The 15,785-nt window shown below is 35.4% G+C and overlaps 1 protein-coding gene across 9 annotated transcripts in view; it reads left to right on the top strand.

Moving 5' to 3' along the window:
• Positions 1 to 15,546, top strand: part of SUSD1 (sushi domain containing 1) — a 41,843-nt gene extending 26,297 nt beyond the window's left edge. For 6 of the 9 annotated variants that reach the window (XM_015652503.3, XM_015652504.3, XM_033520676.1 and 3 more), the window contains 5 exons: positions 4,473 to 4,566; positions 5,672 to 5,927; positions 9,459 to 9,498; positions 11,507 to 11,600; positions 14,450 to 15,546. In XM_015652503.3, the coding sequence (XP_015507989.1) occupies positions 4,473 to 4,566; positions 5,672 to 5,927; positions 9,459 to 9,498; positions 11,507 to 11,600; positions 14,450 to 14,588 (623 nt within the window). In that variant the 3' untranslated portion in view covers positions 14,589 to 15,546. Of the gene's footprint in view, positions 1 to 4,472; positions 4,567 to 5,671; positions 5,928 to 7,574; positions 7,629 to 9,458; positions 9,499 to 11,506; positions 11,601 to 14,449 lie in introns of those variants that run through there. The other 3 variants (XR_004500565.1, XR_001525366.3, XM_015652506.3) reach the window with 3 other exon arrangements.
• Positions 15,547 to 15,785: the final 239 nt, after the last annotated feature.

The following is a 15,785-nucleotide window of genomic DNA, read 5'->3' as shown; positions in this document are numbered from 1 at the left end:
AGTAAGTATTGCTTAGTGTTTTTATATCACTATAACATCATCATATATGTGCTGGAACTAATTTACATAGTATATTTACATATATTTACATAGATCTCATGGTTATTAGACAGTTCTTTTGCACTGCACTTGTGCCTCCCCACTTCATCAGGGGTGGGTCATCAGGGGTCTTTGATGAAGGCTTCCAAGGTTTTCCTCACATCTGAACTTTTCACCTTTCTCTTTGGAGCACGCACAGTTATGCTGTTCGTTGTTCTGTCTGGTCCTAAGTGGCCTAAATTCTTTATTTTGTGGCTAATTGGCTTTACGTTTGCCAATTTCTCATTAGTACTATAGTTATCAATCTCTGAAGCTATCCTCCTGCTGAGTATTTTCCTCTTTTTTGATTAAGCAGCTAGTTAACCATATAATAGCTATTACGTTGTATAGGAAGTCATTTATATCAGGCTTATAGGTATGGAAGATTATAATTTAAGTTATATTGATATTGGGTTATATAGATATAACAGGTTATATTGATATCTTATAACTCAAGCACCTTAATAAACACCTTGTGACTTTGACCTAAATCACATGAAGGAAATCCCTTGTTTGCAGGAAATTAAGATCATGCAAATGCTCTTGTTTCACTAAAGTGTGTTTTATTTAAAACCCAACCTTAAAAGGAATCTTTGATTTGACTTTGAGCTGTCAAGCTCGGTGAAGGGTTGCCATGTGATTTTGGACTTTGCTGTTCAATACCATTATTACTTTTAAAGCTTTGTTATTGCCCTTACAATGTAACACCAAACAGGCTTTAGCTCCAGCATTGAGGTGTGTGACGATTCTTGGCACTTCCTGGCATGTATTTTCTTTCCTGTAGCTTACCTTCATGTTCAAAGAGAAAATCGATAGATGGATTCTTATTGTAGAAAATTAGCCTTTATATGAAATGTTCGAATGTTACTAACATAAGACTGCTATGACAAGGAAGTGCTTAGAGTGGGGTAATCTCTGGATATACTTTCCTTTTTTGCCGTGCTCTTCTCTGTTTTCCTGATGTTTCTACAGATATGTTAATCTATTCTGTTGGTGAGGACTTAAAAAAATCAATTCTTTAAGAAAGACAAGGTGCTAATAGCACTGGAACAGACTGGAGGATCTTGATTTCTTCACACAACTCACCTAGTGCAGGCCCTTACTTCTCTGTAGTATTCCCCTTTCCCTTCCCTCTTTTATTAAAAAAGTCACAGTGGGAAAATACTGCATATGGAATAACTCCTTCTGAGTTTTTTTTTTTGATCACCAAAGCAAAAATTAAACTACTCCTTTCATTATTATTATTATTATTATTATTATTATTATTACTATTATTACTCCTTCACATTGCTACAAATTGTTCACTCTTTTTATTAAAACAGGTAGATTGTCTTCTGTGTGCTTGATCTTTTTAATAACTAGTATTTTTTTTTACCAGAAACTAAACACAGCAAAAGACTCTGTCAATGTTTTTTTTTCAAATTTTTCTCTCTCTATCCACTTGCTAGGGCTGTCAGGTCTGGATGCCTATTTATTTTCATGATTTGTATTTTCCTGTCAAATTATAGAAAATAGAAAAATCTGTTGTTATGAGCTTAGTAAGCATCTTCTTGTCATCTGAGTCCACATTTGTTTCCTCTTGTGCTGTTTATCTATAAAAACAATGCAAAACCATTGCATGCAATGCACATTCTGGCTGCCATTAGAGAAGAAGTTCCCAAGTTTTTCTTGAAAATTAAAAAATTCTGAATAGACATTAATAATATTGTCTTGTGGTGATACTGAATGCTAAAGAAAAGGAAGATAAAAAAAGTATACCAGATAAAACCACCCTGAGAGATATATTTTCCTGTCCCTCTGCCTATTGACAGTGTCTCTGCTAAGGAACCACTGAAATTAAGAGATAATTTTTTGTCTCTTACATAATGTTTGCTTAAGATTGCAATGTGCAAAGGACCTAAAGATTTGCTGTCAAATATTATTATTTTCCTTTACTTTGTTCATATAGAAATTCTGCATGTACCTTTTACAGTATCTGCAGCTGCAGATGTATTGAAAAGACTGGGAGCAAAGAGCATTCCCTGTTCTTGCAGGCAGCCATGCAGTATGTTTCATTAACTCAGGAAACTCTCAGAAAAGCTTTTCTGCCCTGTCTCTACGAGAGGGAAGCAAGTAATTCTAGAGCTGTGGCTTTCAGAGAATCATAGAATATGCTGAGATGGGACTCATGTGGATCATCAGAGTTCAACTCCTGCCTCTGCACAGGACATCCCCAAGAGTGACACCATGTGCCTGAGAGCATTTCCAAATCCTTCTTGAACTCTTGTCAGGCTAGTGCAGTGACCACTTCCCTGGGGAGCCTGTTCCAGTTGCCCAGCCACCACCTGGGTGAAGAACCTTCTCTTGATAGCCAACAAAACAACCCCTGACACAAATCCAGACCATTCCCTTTGGTTCTGTCACTGGTCATCAGAGAGATCAGTGCCTGGCACTCTGCTTTCCCTGGGGAGGAAGCTGTAGACCACTGTATCAATCTTACTCTCATTTCAATCCTAAACATTTATAGCAGGTTTCTTCACTGGTAGTTCACCCATAGCCTGATTTTGAAGATACCCTGGTAAAGGGAGCTACCAAAGGAATTTGTTTGGGCAGGTAAGCTTTCAGGAGGTTCTCCTGAGGATGATTTTTGTCAAGGGGTAAAGGTTTTTCTTGCTAGGGATGCTTGTATGGCCTGTTAGAATTATTTTTGGCATACCATGCTAAAGTTGTATCCCCTCAAGTTTCATCTCTGTTTAAAGAGGAGGTATACTCTTCATATATTACAAACCTGAGATTTTGTTTCCCTCATATAAGAGGATTTTTTTATCCATCTCATCCTTGTATCCTGTGAACTGGTTTCACATAGCGCTGTCATACTGATGATGGGAGCTTCAGGTACCATGAAATGGTCACACATGAGCCTTGTGTACCTTGGGTGGTACTATTCTAGTATCATGTAAGCCTGTTTCTTATGCTTTTAGAGCAACCTTTTGGATTTTTTCATTCTGTTGTCATTTTGTTGCCTAGCACTCATTCTGAGACATACTAATATGTCATTCCTACTACTATAAGGAAATTAGACTCTTTAGCATAAATTCTTATTAGAAGCCCAGGTGTATCACCTTGTGTTTTATACTGTTGAATTTAATCCCAGTTTTGAAAACCAATAGCTGTTAGAGTGGTTAAATTCTCCTTGTGTAAAGTCTCTGTATTTCTAACATTGAGCAGCAAAAATCATCTGTACGTACAAATTTTATACTATGATTGTTAACAAAATGCTAATAATACTAACGTCTAATAACTCTCCTGCACTCCAGTACTTTGAATTTCAACATTATGTATATTTTTAACTCCCTTTTTAGCAGTTACTTACCCTCTTGACAGTTTTTCTAACAACTTAATTTTCTCCTGCAAAACTAATGATTTTCTATACTTCAAAAGATAGGTGCAGCTATTTGTATACCAGCTCTTTGAAAAATCCATGCATCTTAGAAAAATTTTGCCTGATGTCACTTAACTTTGTGAAATATACATTAGTTTTCATTTGTTTCTCTTCATAATACTGATATTTTTTCCTAGCTCTGAAGCCCTGGTTTTCTGTACATAAGCACTGTATTTGTTGCTCTTCAGTCAGCTCAGCAGCACTTTTTGACCACAAAAAGCCTAGCTGTAGCTGTATTTACCTGTTTAAGTTCTTTCAGACTTCTGGGCTAGATAGTGTCTACACTTCACACTCTGCCCTTTTGATTGTGCACACTGAAGCTATTTTCATTCTTGCTTCCAGGCTGGTAGTGGTAATTTCCATATCAGTATACAGCTGTCATCACTGCCATTGAAATGAGAGGAAGAACTATTTGTTCAGTGTTGGCCTTGATGCAAATTCTCACTAAAACAGAGTTCTGTATCCATACTGAAATCAAATTTAAGGGCCTGAATATTGCTACCTGACTATGAGTAGTATCTAAGAAAGTTGCCTTTTTGGAAGTACTTTTGGCACTACTAAATTCTCCTCTATTCATACCATTGTATTTCTTGCAGTGGGATCTGTGCACAGTTTCATATTTTTCTTCTCCCTGACCATTTCAGTTAGTCTAGTAAATAATACTGCTTCCTCCAGCAAAGCTTTCATGGCTCTTTTCTCTGTAGACAACAACCATTTATGGGCATCTCTCTTTTTTCCAGCTAGCAGAAGTACAGGGGCTTCCAGACCATCATAATCATATTTGCTCTGTGTTTTTCTTGACGAATTTATGCTGTCTGCAGGCTTCAGCTGTTTGGGGTTGAAGGCTCAATTAAGGATGTTTTGGCAGAAACAGTAGCTAGCAATTGAAAAAGGAACTGAATAGTAGTTAGGAACTGATGCCTGAAATAGTTCTAAAACTTTTCTGAACCACTGGTGTTTGTTTACTTTTCAGATCCCCCTTTCCCAGAGGTAGAATTTGTTGCAGTTAAAGGTTCTGCACCTTTGCTCAGACTCCGGAAAGCAGAAGATCAAAATGGGCCAATCAGGTTTGTCTTTGTGCTCTTCACCCTTTCAAACAACATTCTGCAGATTCATGTTATGTAGATTAGAACTGTTTTCGGTGGCAAAATTATGTTTTTTAGCAATGGGAAAAAACTTAAGATGTGCCTCCCAGTCTTTTCCCCCTTAGCAGAGTAATATTTAGCTTCAGGCTTTTTGCTGTTTTCTGGAACAAAATCCTAGTTTGGATAATTGTGAGTTTTCACCACTGGCTTTGAGGTTTGATTTTATTTTTCTTTTCCCTTTATCCACAGTGAGGTTAGTATCCACAGTAGATTTTTATTGATGAATCCAAACACACCTCTACTGATGTGATTGTTCTTTTCCAATGAACATGCAGACAATACATTTTTCCCTCCAGAGGAAACATTGAATAACATCATTTATGCATATTCTGAAGTAATGTTTTTGTAGCAGTGCATTTCTATCAAAATGTGTTTCTAGAGTAAAAGGATTTACCCCTTACTGAGTGCTATTGGTGACAGAAGGGAGAGGTTAACACAAGTACTGAACAAGGTTAACTCAACACTGAAGTAGAAAATACTTGAAAGCTAGTAACATCTCGTAGAGTGGCTGGTGTATCAACCTTCATGAATAGTCTTCCTGTGGTTGAATATGATAGACTAAACATTGTTTTGAGAGGTATGAAGACCAAATATTTGATTTATTTTTTTAAATGGTACCTGTCCTCTCCTCCTTTAAATAGAAAAAGTCTTGTTTCTCTGAACTTACAAGTAATTTTTAGAGAAAATGATATATTATCTCATAGGTGAACTTCAGTGTGAGGAGGAGGAAGAGAACATAGTCTGAAGTATCTCAGTTTTATGTTCTTCTGAGCATAAATAATCATGTAGCAATAACATATATGTGATGAAAAGACCCAGCTCTAAGCTGTGCATTCAGTGCTTTTGATTAAAAATGAAATGGAACACACAGAAATATTTTAGTATAAGAAGTGTTCATATTGAACGTTGTTAATAAAAAACAGTTAAGAGGCTACAAATAACAAAAACCAGTATGGGTTAATGAATATCTGATGCTTATTTCATTGAAATGAGGGCTAATATTTCCTTTTTTTTTGTTTCACTCTAGTCTTTATCAAGTGATTGTGCTTCCTCTGGATTTGCAAAGCACTTTTATTTGTGACTCCTTTGCTGCTACAACTTTCTTTAGTAACACCACTGACATTAAAGGATATGTGGCAGCTGAATTTCGGGCGAAGGATGTTGCTGATAATATGTCAATTGTTCTTGGAGACAGACATTATTATGGGAAGTTTTATAATGCTCCTTTAAAGCTGGGAGAAGAGTATTGTGTTTTTTTGAAAATAATAAGTGAGTGGAATAAGGTAATGGATGTTTTCAAACCTCTTCTTTACACCTCTTGAATGTAATGTTGCTGGGGGAAAAGATTGAAATGTTAGAGGGGTATTGAATTTTTATGACACTTTAAGGATCTCCTAGTTGACAGAATTAGATTAAATCTGAAGCCCTTTAAATATATCTTGTAATTCCTTAATGGTACTTATGTCATTGTAATGTTGAAGCAACTCTGAATGCCAAAAGTCAAACAATGGAAAATAATTAAAAATGAATGCCCATCCCTGTTCTCAGTAATTGAAGGTGTCTGTATTGAATTAGAATTTACTAAAAGAGATTAGCATGAGAATTTGAAAATCACTCCTTAGCAATGATGAGTTCACCCAATTTAATTTTTAATTAAATATTTTATAACTAAATATCCCAATTCTCCAAATGACAAGGGAAAAAAAAAATATTACATGTTGTTACCTTCCAAAAGGCAGTGTCAGCTCCAGCTCCATAGAGAAAGCCTTATGAAAAAAAAAAAAAAAGTAAATTATTATCATTAATTTTTTATCATTTTAAAGTAAGTTTATATTTTTCATTAGAAACGAAGTTTCTAAAATGTACATATCATCTAGTTTTCCAGTTGTCTTTATCTCAGGAGTCAGCTGTTTTAAAATTTTTTATAAGTCTCAGCAGCAGAAAATTTTTCTCCTATGGGACAGGGGATAAGTCTTTGTGTGCAGTACAGTTCCTGAATGTCAAATGCAAAAACTGATCTAAGCAACCTCTAATAAAGAAACACCTAAACCTCACCTTGCCATCAGCATAGAGTTTTTAGGACTTTTACAAAGCAAGGAGGCATGCAAAAACTGATCCATGAGTCACTTATAAATAATTGTCTCCAATTTTGAGAGCCTACACAAAAATCTCAGTAAGTTAAAGCAGTTTCTGTTAAGAAATAGTGAATAACATCCTCATTTATGCATATTCTGAAGTACTGTTTTCATGGTAGTGTATTACTGTCAAAATCTACTTGCAGAGCAAAGAATTTACTTTTTACCTGTAACTGCCTCAGTTCAAAGTGAGTGAAATAAAACAAGTGTATGTAATAAGAGGATTCTGGTATCTGCTAATCTATAGTGCAGTAATAGTGCAGTACTATTTAATAATAGTCAGAGAGATTTCTGTAGCAGAGTTGAAGTGGTTTCTGATCCTGATACAAGACTGTTGTTTGTCATAAATTTTTAATTACTTGTGTGAGGGGAAAAGTAGGAAAATTACATTAGAAGACATTTTATTTCATAAATACTATTATGAACATTGACATCCAAAATACCCTGGAATTTGAACAATAAAGTGTATTTTATAGCAAAATGTGCTCTATGGAACAGGATTGTTGATCAGTCAAATGTATACAAGTTTGACCTCTTTAAGTGCTGCTAAATACATCTTTGAGCTTAGTTTATTTATCATGGGTTTTTTTGCATTTGTTTCCCTAGGTCTTTACCCTCAGTATTTTCTAATACCTGGGGTATTTTAACTTATTTTGTGGAGGTTTTTGCTGCACAAAGTAGATTCTTGCAGACTTTTCCTGCTGTTTATTAAGCTGCTTCTAACTTACATTAAAAGCATTATTCTTTCTCTCTCTTATGGATTATTTCCTGATCTTTCACTGCTGACATTCGCAGACGTATTTTCTAGGCCACTGAGTTGATGGATTAACATTACAGTTATTTGCAGAGGTCAGTCTTGCGTGCTACCATTTAAAATGCATCAGCTCCTTAGTGTACACTTTCCTGTATGGCATTTGTTGGTTGATGAAGTACACAAGGTTACATGCAACAGTTATGAATCATTACTGGGATTGCAAATGCCAAATTGTTTTGGTTTTTGCAGCTCTGATTCTTTGAAATGGAACTTGGACTGCTGGTTCAAAAGTGTTGGTTTATCATCAGCTGTCATGCCCTTTTGTTTTGTGCAATTGCTGGTATTAGAAAGCTAAAAGAAATCGGAATTATGAATAGCAGGTTGTTGGGTTTTGAGTCTTTCTAAAAATGCGCTTACGTAATGTGTGTACTACCACAGATAAGTAAATGCACTTGGATTCAAGAGCTCAGTCTTCTTTTAAAAAAAATTATTTGCCCTCAATTCTTAATACCTGTGAAATCAGCATTTCTGAAGTATCTTTTCTTATTAGCACATTTCCATTTGAATACAGACAAATTAGAAATAGATGTAAAAGGTTTCTAACTAACGTTCTCATTATTCCCTATTATATTCTGGCATCCTTAAGGGTCCCTTCTGGCTCCTTTCATACTAAAAATGGTACATTTGTATCATGCTGCAAAATCATGCCTTGGTTTTGATTTTTATTAACATTATTACTGAATATAAAATGAACATATTATCGTGTTCATTTTTCCATTGTTCATATTTGGATGTCTTGAAAAGGGTGTCTGCTATGAGGTTCTTACTTTCCATTTATTTTTATTTCTCTGAGACCTCTGTAACTTCACTCATAGGCAGGAGATGTCTGATTTTCTGCACACTAGAGTGTGTCTTGAGGGTAGCTATTTCAAAATGATGGCACTCACACCAGTGCCCCAGAATCTGGCATTTGATTTTTTTCCCCTTTTTATTTATCTTCCCTCTTCTAAGAAAATTTTCCTTGTCAGTCCTTTGTTTTTTTCATTAACCAGAAAATTCTTTATAAATAATGGGTTTAAGAATCATTGAGATTCCACAATTCAGCATGCACATACACAGAAGTGAGATTAATCACACAAATGCCTTCATCCTTTTATCCAAATGCTTCAAAACATAACCTTCTTTCTCAAACATACTATTATTCACAGCAACATATGCTACAATATGAAAAATGCATGTATTGTGTATGTATTATGTGAAAGTCTGTGAAAGTCATTTAGCAGGAAGCACTACAAAAATACACTTCACACTAATTACACAATAGATAGTAGAACCTAAAATAGAACTTTCTGTGTATTTATGGCTATGAAGAGCCAGGCGGAAATTCTCTACAGAGACCAAAGCTTACTGTAAAAAAATCAAACCTGTTTAACAAGTGTGCAAAAGCAGACCCTTGATAAATATTTCTCTAACTGTAAGTATTCTATAAAGTTATTAAAAATTCCCAAGCATGTTATCATAACTGAAGAAAATTCTACATCTAGTATCTGTAAAACATACCATCTATTTTAATGTACATGTTCTACATAGAAGAGAGTTAACACAGCATATTCAGCCTTATTTTAGCATTTCATAAATGCTGGATTCTTATCAAAGCAACATCAAAGATCCTTCCATGGATGGAAGGTTGTAAAAAGAAGTGAAGAAAAATGAGCTAAAAACTGGAGCCAGGCTTTCATCAAAGGTCTATGTCTGATCTTATTTTTATAATTTATTATCTTTTAAGACAATATAGCGGCTGCTACCTAGGGAATAACAAACTCCATTCCCAATAGAATTTTTGTCAATGGCTGATCTTTCAGAGGGTGTTAGTAATAATAAATTTTTCTCATGAGAAACAGTGATTTTTATGTTTTCTTTTTTAGGTGAGAACACAGTCCTGTGCTGTTTGGGCACAAATTAAAAGTAAGTCAGTTTTTCCTTCAATAGAAAAGTCTGTCACAGCTTTGCTTGGCAGCATAAACTAATAATTGCTGTGGGTGCTTCTTTTTTTGCCATTCATGATCTGTTAACTTCAAGGATTGAAAACATTAGAGACAGAAAATTTTCCTTACTCTTCACTACTCCATTCCAATGGATTCAGCAATCCATTCTAAAATAGACTCTCCTATTTTTCCTGGTTTTCAATGTTGCTTTTTCTGTGCATCACATCCAAATCTTTACAGCAATTTTTGTGCACAAAGGATTTGAATCATCATCACATCACAGAAGATGTGAAATTTTGGAAGCTTATTTTTAAGATAGTTCTATATTGGCTTAAAGATTTTTAAAAAATCAATCAAAGAACAACAACAGTAATTAAAAATAAAAATATAAAAACAAAAACATACAAGCAAACAACAAAAACCACCAACACAACATCCCCACAATATGTTTTTGCTTTTAGAAGCCATACTTTTTATTTTAGAATGTTCAGATAGTCTGTGGAGAATTACATCTTTTTACAGTCTTAAACAGAAGATACTGTGTAAAAATTAAAAATATGGCTAATTTGTATACTGGTAAGTACAGTTTCTTAAGTATATAAATGACATAACTTTAAAACCCAGTAAATTTCTCAGTGTGGTTTTATTTTTATTCGCTTTTTGACTTTAAAGTGTTTCTAGTTAATGAGTTTACCTCAGAGGAGTTTTGAATCCACTAGAGGTTATATTTCCCTCCTTTCCACCATAGTTGAAACTACTCTTCACCGACTTAATGTCTCAGCAAAAAGCTAATATTTGCGACCCCAGACAAAGAAAGCAGCACTAATGGAGTCTCCTATGAGCCCTAAAATCTGCTTTTGAGATGAAAGTCTCACAAATTTGAATTAGGAAAGGCAGTAATGCTGGAAAGTGAGACAGTACTTTGGAATGATGTCAAATTGTGGTGCATGGAGTGCTTGAGGTGCACCTCCTCCATATCTGATTATCACTAAAACTGATCTGTTGACAACTCTGTTTATTTCTGGATTTTCTTCAGTTACTCTTTCTTTAATTACTCTTATGACCTAGTTAATTTACCATCACACTTAGCGTAGGCAGTTCTTCCTTGCGAAGATTCTTATAAAATCAAGGATTTCTTAGGTTTGATGGTTCCATTGCTAGGACTGTTTAGGCAATAGCTGTAGAATAACTCTGAAAAGATAGAAGATTGTCCTTTTCTGAATTTGTCATTTATCAAAATGTAGCACATCATCAAAGGCTGTCTTACAAATAGGTGGATTTTGGTTTTGAGGCTAAAACAACGGGCTTAGGAAGATGAGAATAGGACAGGTCAGGCCTTTGGCTTTTTGTTGTAAATCCATTTGACTTTATACTGAATGGACTTATAGTCAAGGTGTCTTTTTCCCCAATATACTTCTGCAGCTGGAGAGGCTGAGAGTATTTTTGGTTTGCTGAATCCTTTGAAAATTATTTCTTAATTCAGCTTGTGTGGAAGGCAGATCTGTACATTAAATCCAAACCAAATGACCCTGTTTCAGGTGTCATCTACTAGACATTGTGTGATACATCATTGTCAGAAACAAATGGTAGGAAACTGTATTAAAAGCACACTTTCTTTTGTCACAAGTAAGTAAAAATGAAGTTCTAGGGCTTTTAATACACACTCTAGAAAATGGAGGGAAGACAATTCTGTAATTTTTATGGAGGGCTGATATCTTCTCTAGAGATGTGTAATTTGCTGATGGAAACTGGTGTTACAGTATTATAAGGACAAGTGTATCAAAATTGAGCTTAATAATATTTTTTTAATACTCTAATTAATCTTTCTTCCTCAACTGGATGGTAACTGCTAGATAGTCAGCTCCATTACTCTCATTAACTGAGCCATAAGTCCAGCACCTGGGTTTTGTTACTATTCTTCAGTTATGAGCAGACTGAAGCTGCACTGTTAGGTTTGTTTGTTTTAAGTGTTTGATACTTTCTTTCAGATTTATCACCCAGTCTGCAATACATGACTGCTGTTGGATTAGGGTCAGTGGCTGCTGTCTGCCTTATATTGTTCCTGTCATTCTCCGTGGCACGGTATGTGGTGTTGCTGCCTCCGGTTTTGCAGTCCTCTTTCATGTGTTTTTCTTTACAGATAGTTTTTCTTGACAATGTGCTTGGCTTAGGCATCTTGGTGGTTAAAAACTGTAATCAAGGGTGCTGTCAGTGGCTACTAATACTGTCCATTGCTTGAACTGATGTCCTCTCTATCTTTGCAATTACTGGCAATACATCTGAAATGTATAGGGGTTACCTTAATAAAGGAAGGATTTAAGTGAATAGAACCAGGACTTTATTACAGGAGTGTTCTGATTTAATGGGAATTAAGTACATGAAATTTATATGCTGTCAAAATGTTGATGCACTTTGCTTATGTACAGAGCTAATTTTTTTCTTCCCAAATTTATTCAAAAGGTCTGAAAAGAATTGTTTTTCAGTAATGGTTGAACTTTACCTAAAGGCCATGATAAAAACATATTTAAATTTTTTAAGAGATTTAATGATTTATGTTTCATGATCCTTGACTCAAGCAGGGTCAGTAACTTCATAACTGTCTTCCTTTCAAAGGTAAAACAAATATGCAAGTTATGTAATTGTAAATGCCTACATACGTGTAAAACCTCTTCTCTAAAAGCCATATCTCTACTGTTATTTCAATATGCATATCTGCAAGAATAGTCTTCTGATATATTTGAATATATATATTAGAATATATATATTATACCCCTTGAAGGGTCAGGAGCTTCCAACTTGGGGGCTATGAAATATAGCATTGATTGGTTAAGCTGCTTGTTTGGCATCCTGAAACAGAAGGAGCTAGTTGAACATAGGGCTGAAGAAAGGAGGTTTATTTAGATTTTTTGTGGTTGTCTAAATTTCAAATCAAAATCTTGCAATCAAAATTCTAAATTAAATGTTCCATAGTCTCCTTTTTTTCTTTAAATAATTAAATAAACAAATCTCAGGATTCCTTTGGCAGTAGCATGCAGTGGTAAACTTGCAGTCTTGGTTGTTTTTGGGGATTTTTAAAACATTTTCAGAGTCAGCTTTGATATTTGAGGAAGGGGCTTTTACTGTCTGGATTTCGAAAGTAGCTGACTCCTGACAGAGGGCTTACTGCAGGAGGAACAGGTTCCCTGGGCTGTCATGGTGTGAAAGGCTTCTCAGTTATTTCAGTTTCTCTGGCAAAAATGTGGCAGAGGGTTATTAGTACTCTTCAAACTGTGTCAAATTAATTAGGATCATAGTTATAGGAGAATGATTTGAGGTATGAGACAGTACTGGAAGAATCATGTATGAGTATGAGCTGCTTGTGAGAGACAGTGCAGAGAAGACAGACCCTGAACTTCTACTTCAGCCTTCTTTTAAAAGGAGCAAGAGAAGAAGAAATCTTTAGAGAGCTGATTGAGTATATTTGACAGTGGTGTATTGTAGTGGACAAGGACTTAATAAGTCAACAAGTATCTTTTAGGCCCTCAAATGCCATGTACAGAGAAATTATTGAATCCATTCTCCTGTTCTAAGGAATATCGGACAGAATCCTTGACAGAAATTAAAACTGTCCCAGTCCATCAGCAGGTAGAAAAGGGAAATTGCAGATGTCAGTTGTAATAAGACCCTTCACAATAGTCACAAAGAAGCATCTATAATATTTTAAATAACAAATGTTCTTTTAGTTATAATTAACAATCAGTTTAATGCATTTCTGAATAAGAATGTGATTTGAAAAAAAAAACCAATATGAAGTCAGCCTTCTGCCTTCTCCGGTTGTAAAACCATGGTCCTGCTTTAGACACTGGTAGACAAGGTGGACGTGGCCTAGTAGGAGAAAAAGAGAGTGGAATTTGATGAGAGAGATCTGGTATCTGTTTCATCTAACTGAGAATAGGGCATTCTAGTGGCAGGTTGCTTAGCCTGGCAGAGAAGATACTGCCAAGAAGCATGATATGCAAATGTACAAAATGCTACTGTATAAAGATCAACATGTACCATCCATGGGCAGTATATCCGTGTGCTTCTGAACTGTAGGAGAGAGAGGCATGGGAACAGATTGCTGTGAATGCAGCTTCTGGGTGGTCTGCAAGAGGAGGTTAAACAAACTAGTCAGTAATGACATGGGTATGGCTGATCCTGCCATGGTGTCAGGTGAATGGTCTTGGATTATTTCTTGGGGTCCCTGTAAGCTTCTGTCACAAAGAGCCACTGTATTCAAGTGCTCACCAGCTTGCCACATGTCTGCTGTCTCAGGAATTATGTTTCCACAATGGGTCTGGGTGTGAATTCCTGCTAGTGTGGTCGCTGACAGCAGTTCCAATTGTTCCTCAATGAGTAAAAGTCTGGCACTGGATTCACAAAGTGAAGTCTTGACTCCTGATGTCCTTAGATTTTATATTATTTTAATAATTATATTTTTAAATATTTATATTTTATATTTATATTTGCATTTAATATTTTTATTATTTATATATTTTTAAATATTTTATATTTTTAAAAATGCATTAACCTATAGTTGCTCTTATTAAAGTGGCTCATCATTCATACACCTTACTCCATTCCTCTTAGTTCTTTGCTTTCTTTTGTATGTGATGCCTATTCACATGTATGACAGTACAAGAACTCAGGATTTTTGAAGACCTACACTGGGCATCAGTGTTATTGATGCCAAGGTTGACACTGGTCAGGTAATCATCTGGTGACCTATGGGAATGCTTCCTTCCCATCTCACGTGCTGTGATGACCAGCACTGTGTGTCTTCAAAAAACTTCAGAAACACTGTCATGTGTCTTATCAGTATGAGTGATACAAGTTCCCTGTCAGGTCTATGCTTAAGTCTTGAATCATTTGTAAGATTTATTTTTTTTTAACCAGATTTTTTCTGTCTTCAGCTCTTGTCTCCACAGCTCAGCACATCCCCCACCTGCTGCTGTAGCCTGTGAAGCTGTACATTTATCTACTACAGTAGATGTGGCACAAGCAGGGATTGCATCATCATTCCTAGAGACTGAAAGTGTCTCTCTTCTCTGATGGATTATTTCCGGAAGTCAGCAAAGAAAAAACATGTTCTTCTTTCAAAACCAGCATGTGTCGGGTATCTGCATGTCACATATGTTCTACAGCATGGGCAGTTTAAGTGTGTTTGTCACTGGAAGTGAGATGTTTATTGTCCTGCATTTTTCCAGATGATATGGTGTGTAAAGGAGAACCCTCCCTGACAAGCAGGTTATCATGCATCCCATGTGTTGGTCAGAGGCTTTCAGCTATTCCAGCTGCATGCGTGGCTGATAGTGAGTGCTTGTATTGTACTTGATTACATTAATAATCCCCTGATCCAACTAAAACTGTTTTGAGGATTAACTGCTACTTTAGATACCTTTGCACATATAAACTGGCCTATTATGAACAAAAACAAAGACCTATCTTTATGCAAGATAAACTGCCTATTGTATTTCCAATTATAAAAGTAAACACTTCTGTCAGTCACTTACAAGTAATAATACATCAGTAACATGTACACTTGCTAGCCATGAAGTTGCCACATTCAAGTAGTGTCAGCAGCTGATGTGTTCCAGAGATATTGCAATCATTGCTCATAGCAATTAGCAGTAATTGCAAATAATATACCAATCTATAAAACTGCAGTTTGCTCAAAAGCTACTTGCTTTAATGGCACGTGAAACTAATTTAAGGAAGGACCTTCCTGTGCTAAGTGCAATTTTGTTAATCTCTGTTCTATAATTACAGCTGAGTAAAGCCATTAAATCATTGTCTGGTTAATTGGTTGGGGTGTAACATCTGGTTAGAGTCACTTAATAAAGTATAATTAACCAATTTCCTATGACACACTCCCAGTTAATACATTTTTTTCTTCTGTAAGAAAGAATCAAGTGGCTTGGAATATTTCCACTCCTCTTCAGAAGTTGCTTTGTTATATGTTAGCATTCTGTTAATTGGTGAAATAAAAAAGCAGGAGTTTTAGTTTTTACTCAGTTTTGTGATTTTTTTTTTAAGTTATGTTTTGTGTTTTACCACTTTAAGTAGATGCTACACATTTTTTTAATTTTTAAATTTCTGAATTGCTAATATTCTTATGCCTACTGCTCTTATAATTTTAGATGTTCTCTCTGTGACATGTAATTAGGGTCTTTTTGGGTTTAAAGCGCAACAGCAGATTTCATAGTTAGAAGCAAAGAGGAATTACAGCCAAAAAGAGTTTTCAATTGC

Source organism: Parus major, chromosome Z (assembly GCF_001522545.3).
Source record: "Parus major isolate Abel chromosome Z, Parus_major1.1, whole genome shotgun sequence".
In the NCBI taxonomy this organism is placed as follows: Eukaryota; Metazoa; Chordata; class Aves; order Passeriformes; family Paridae; genus Parus; species Parus major.
Note: the sequence above shows the minus strand (reverse complement) of the source record. Positions and strands in the feature narration are given on the sequence as shown.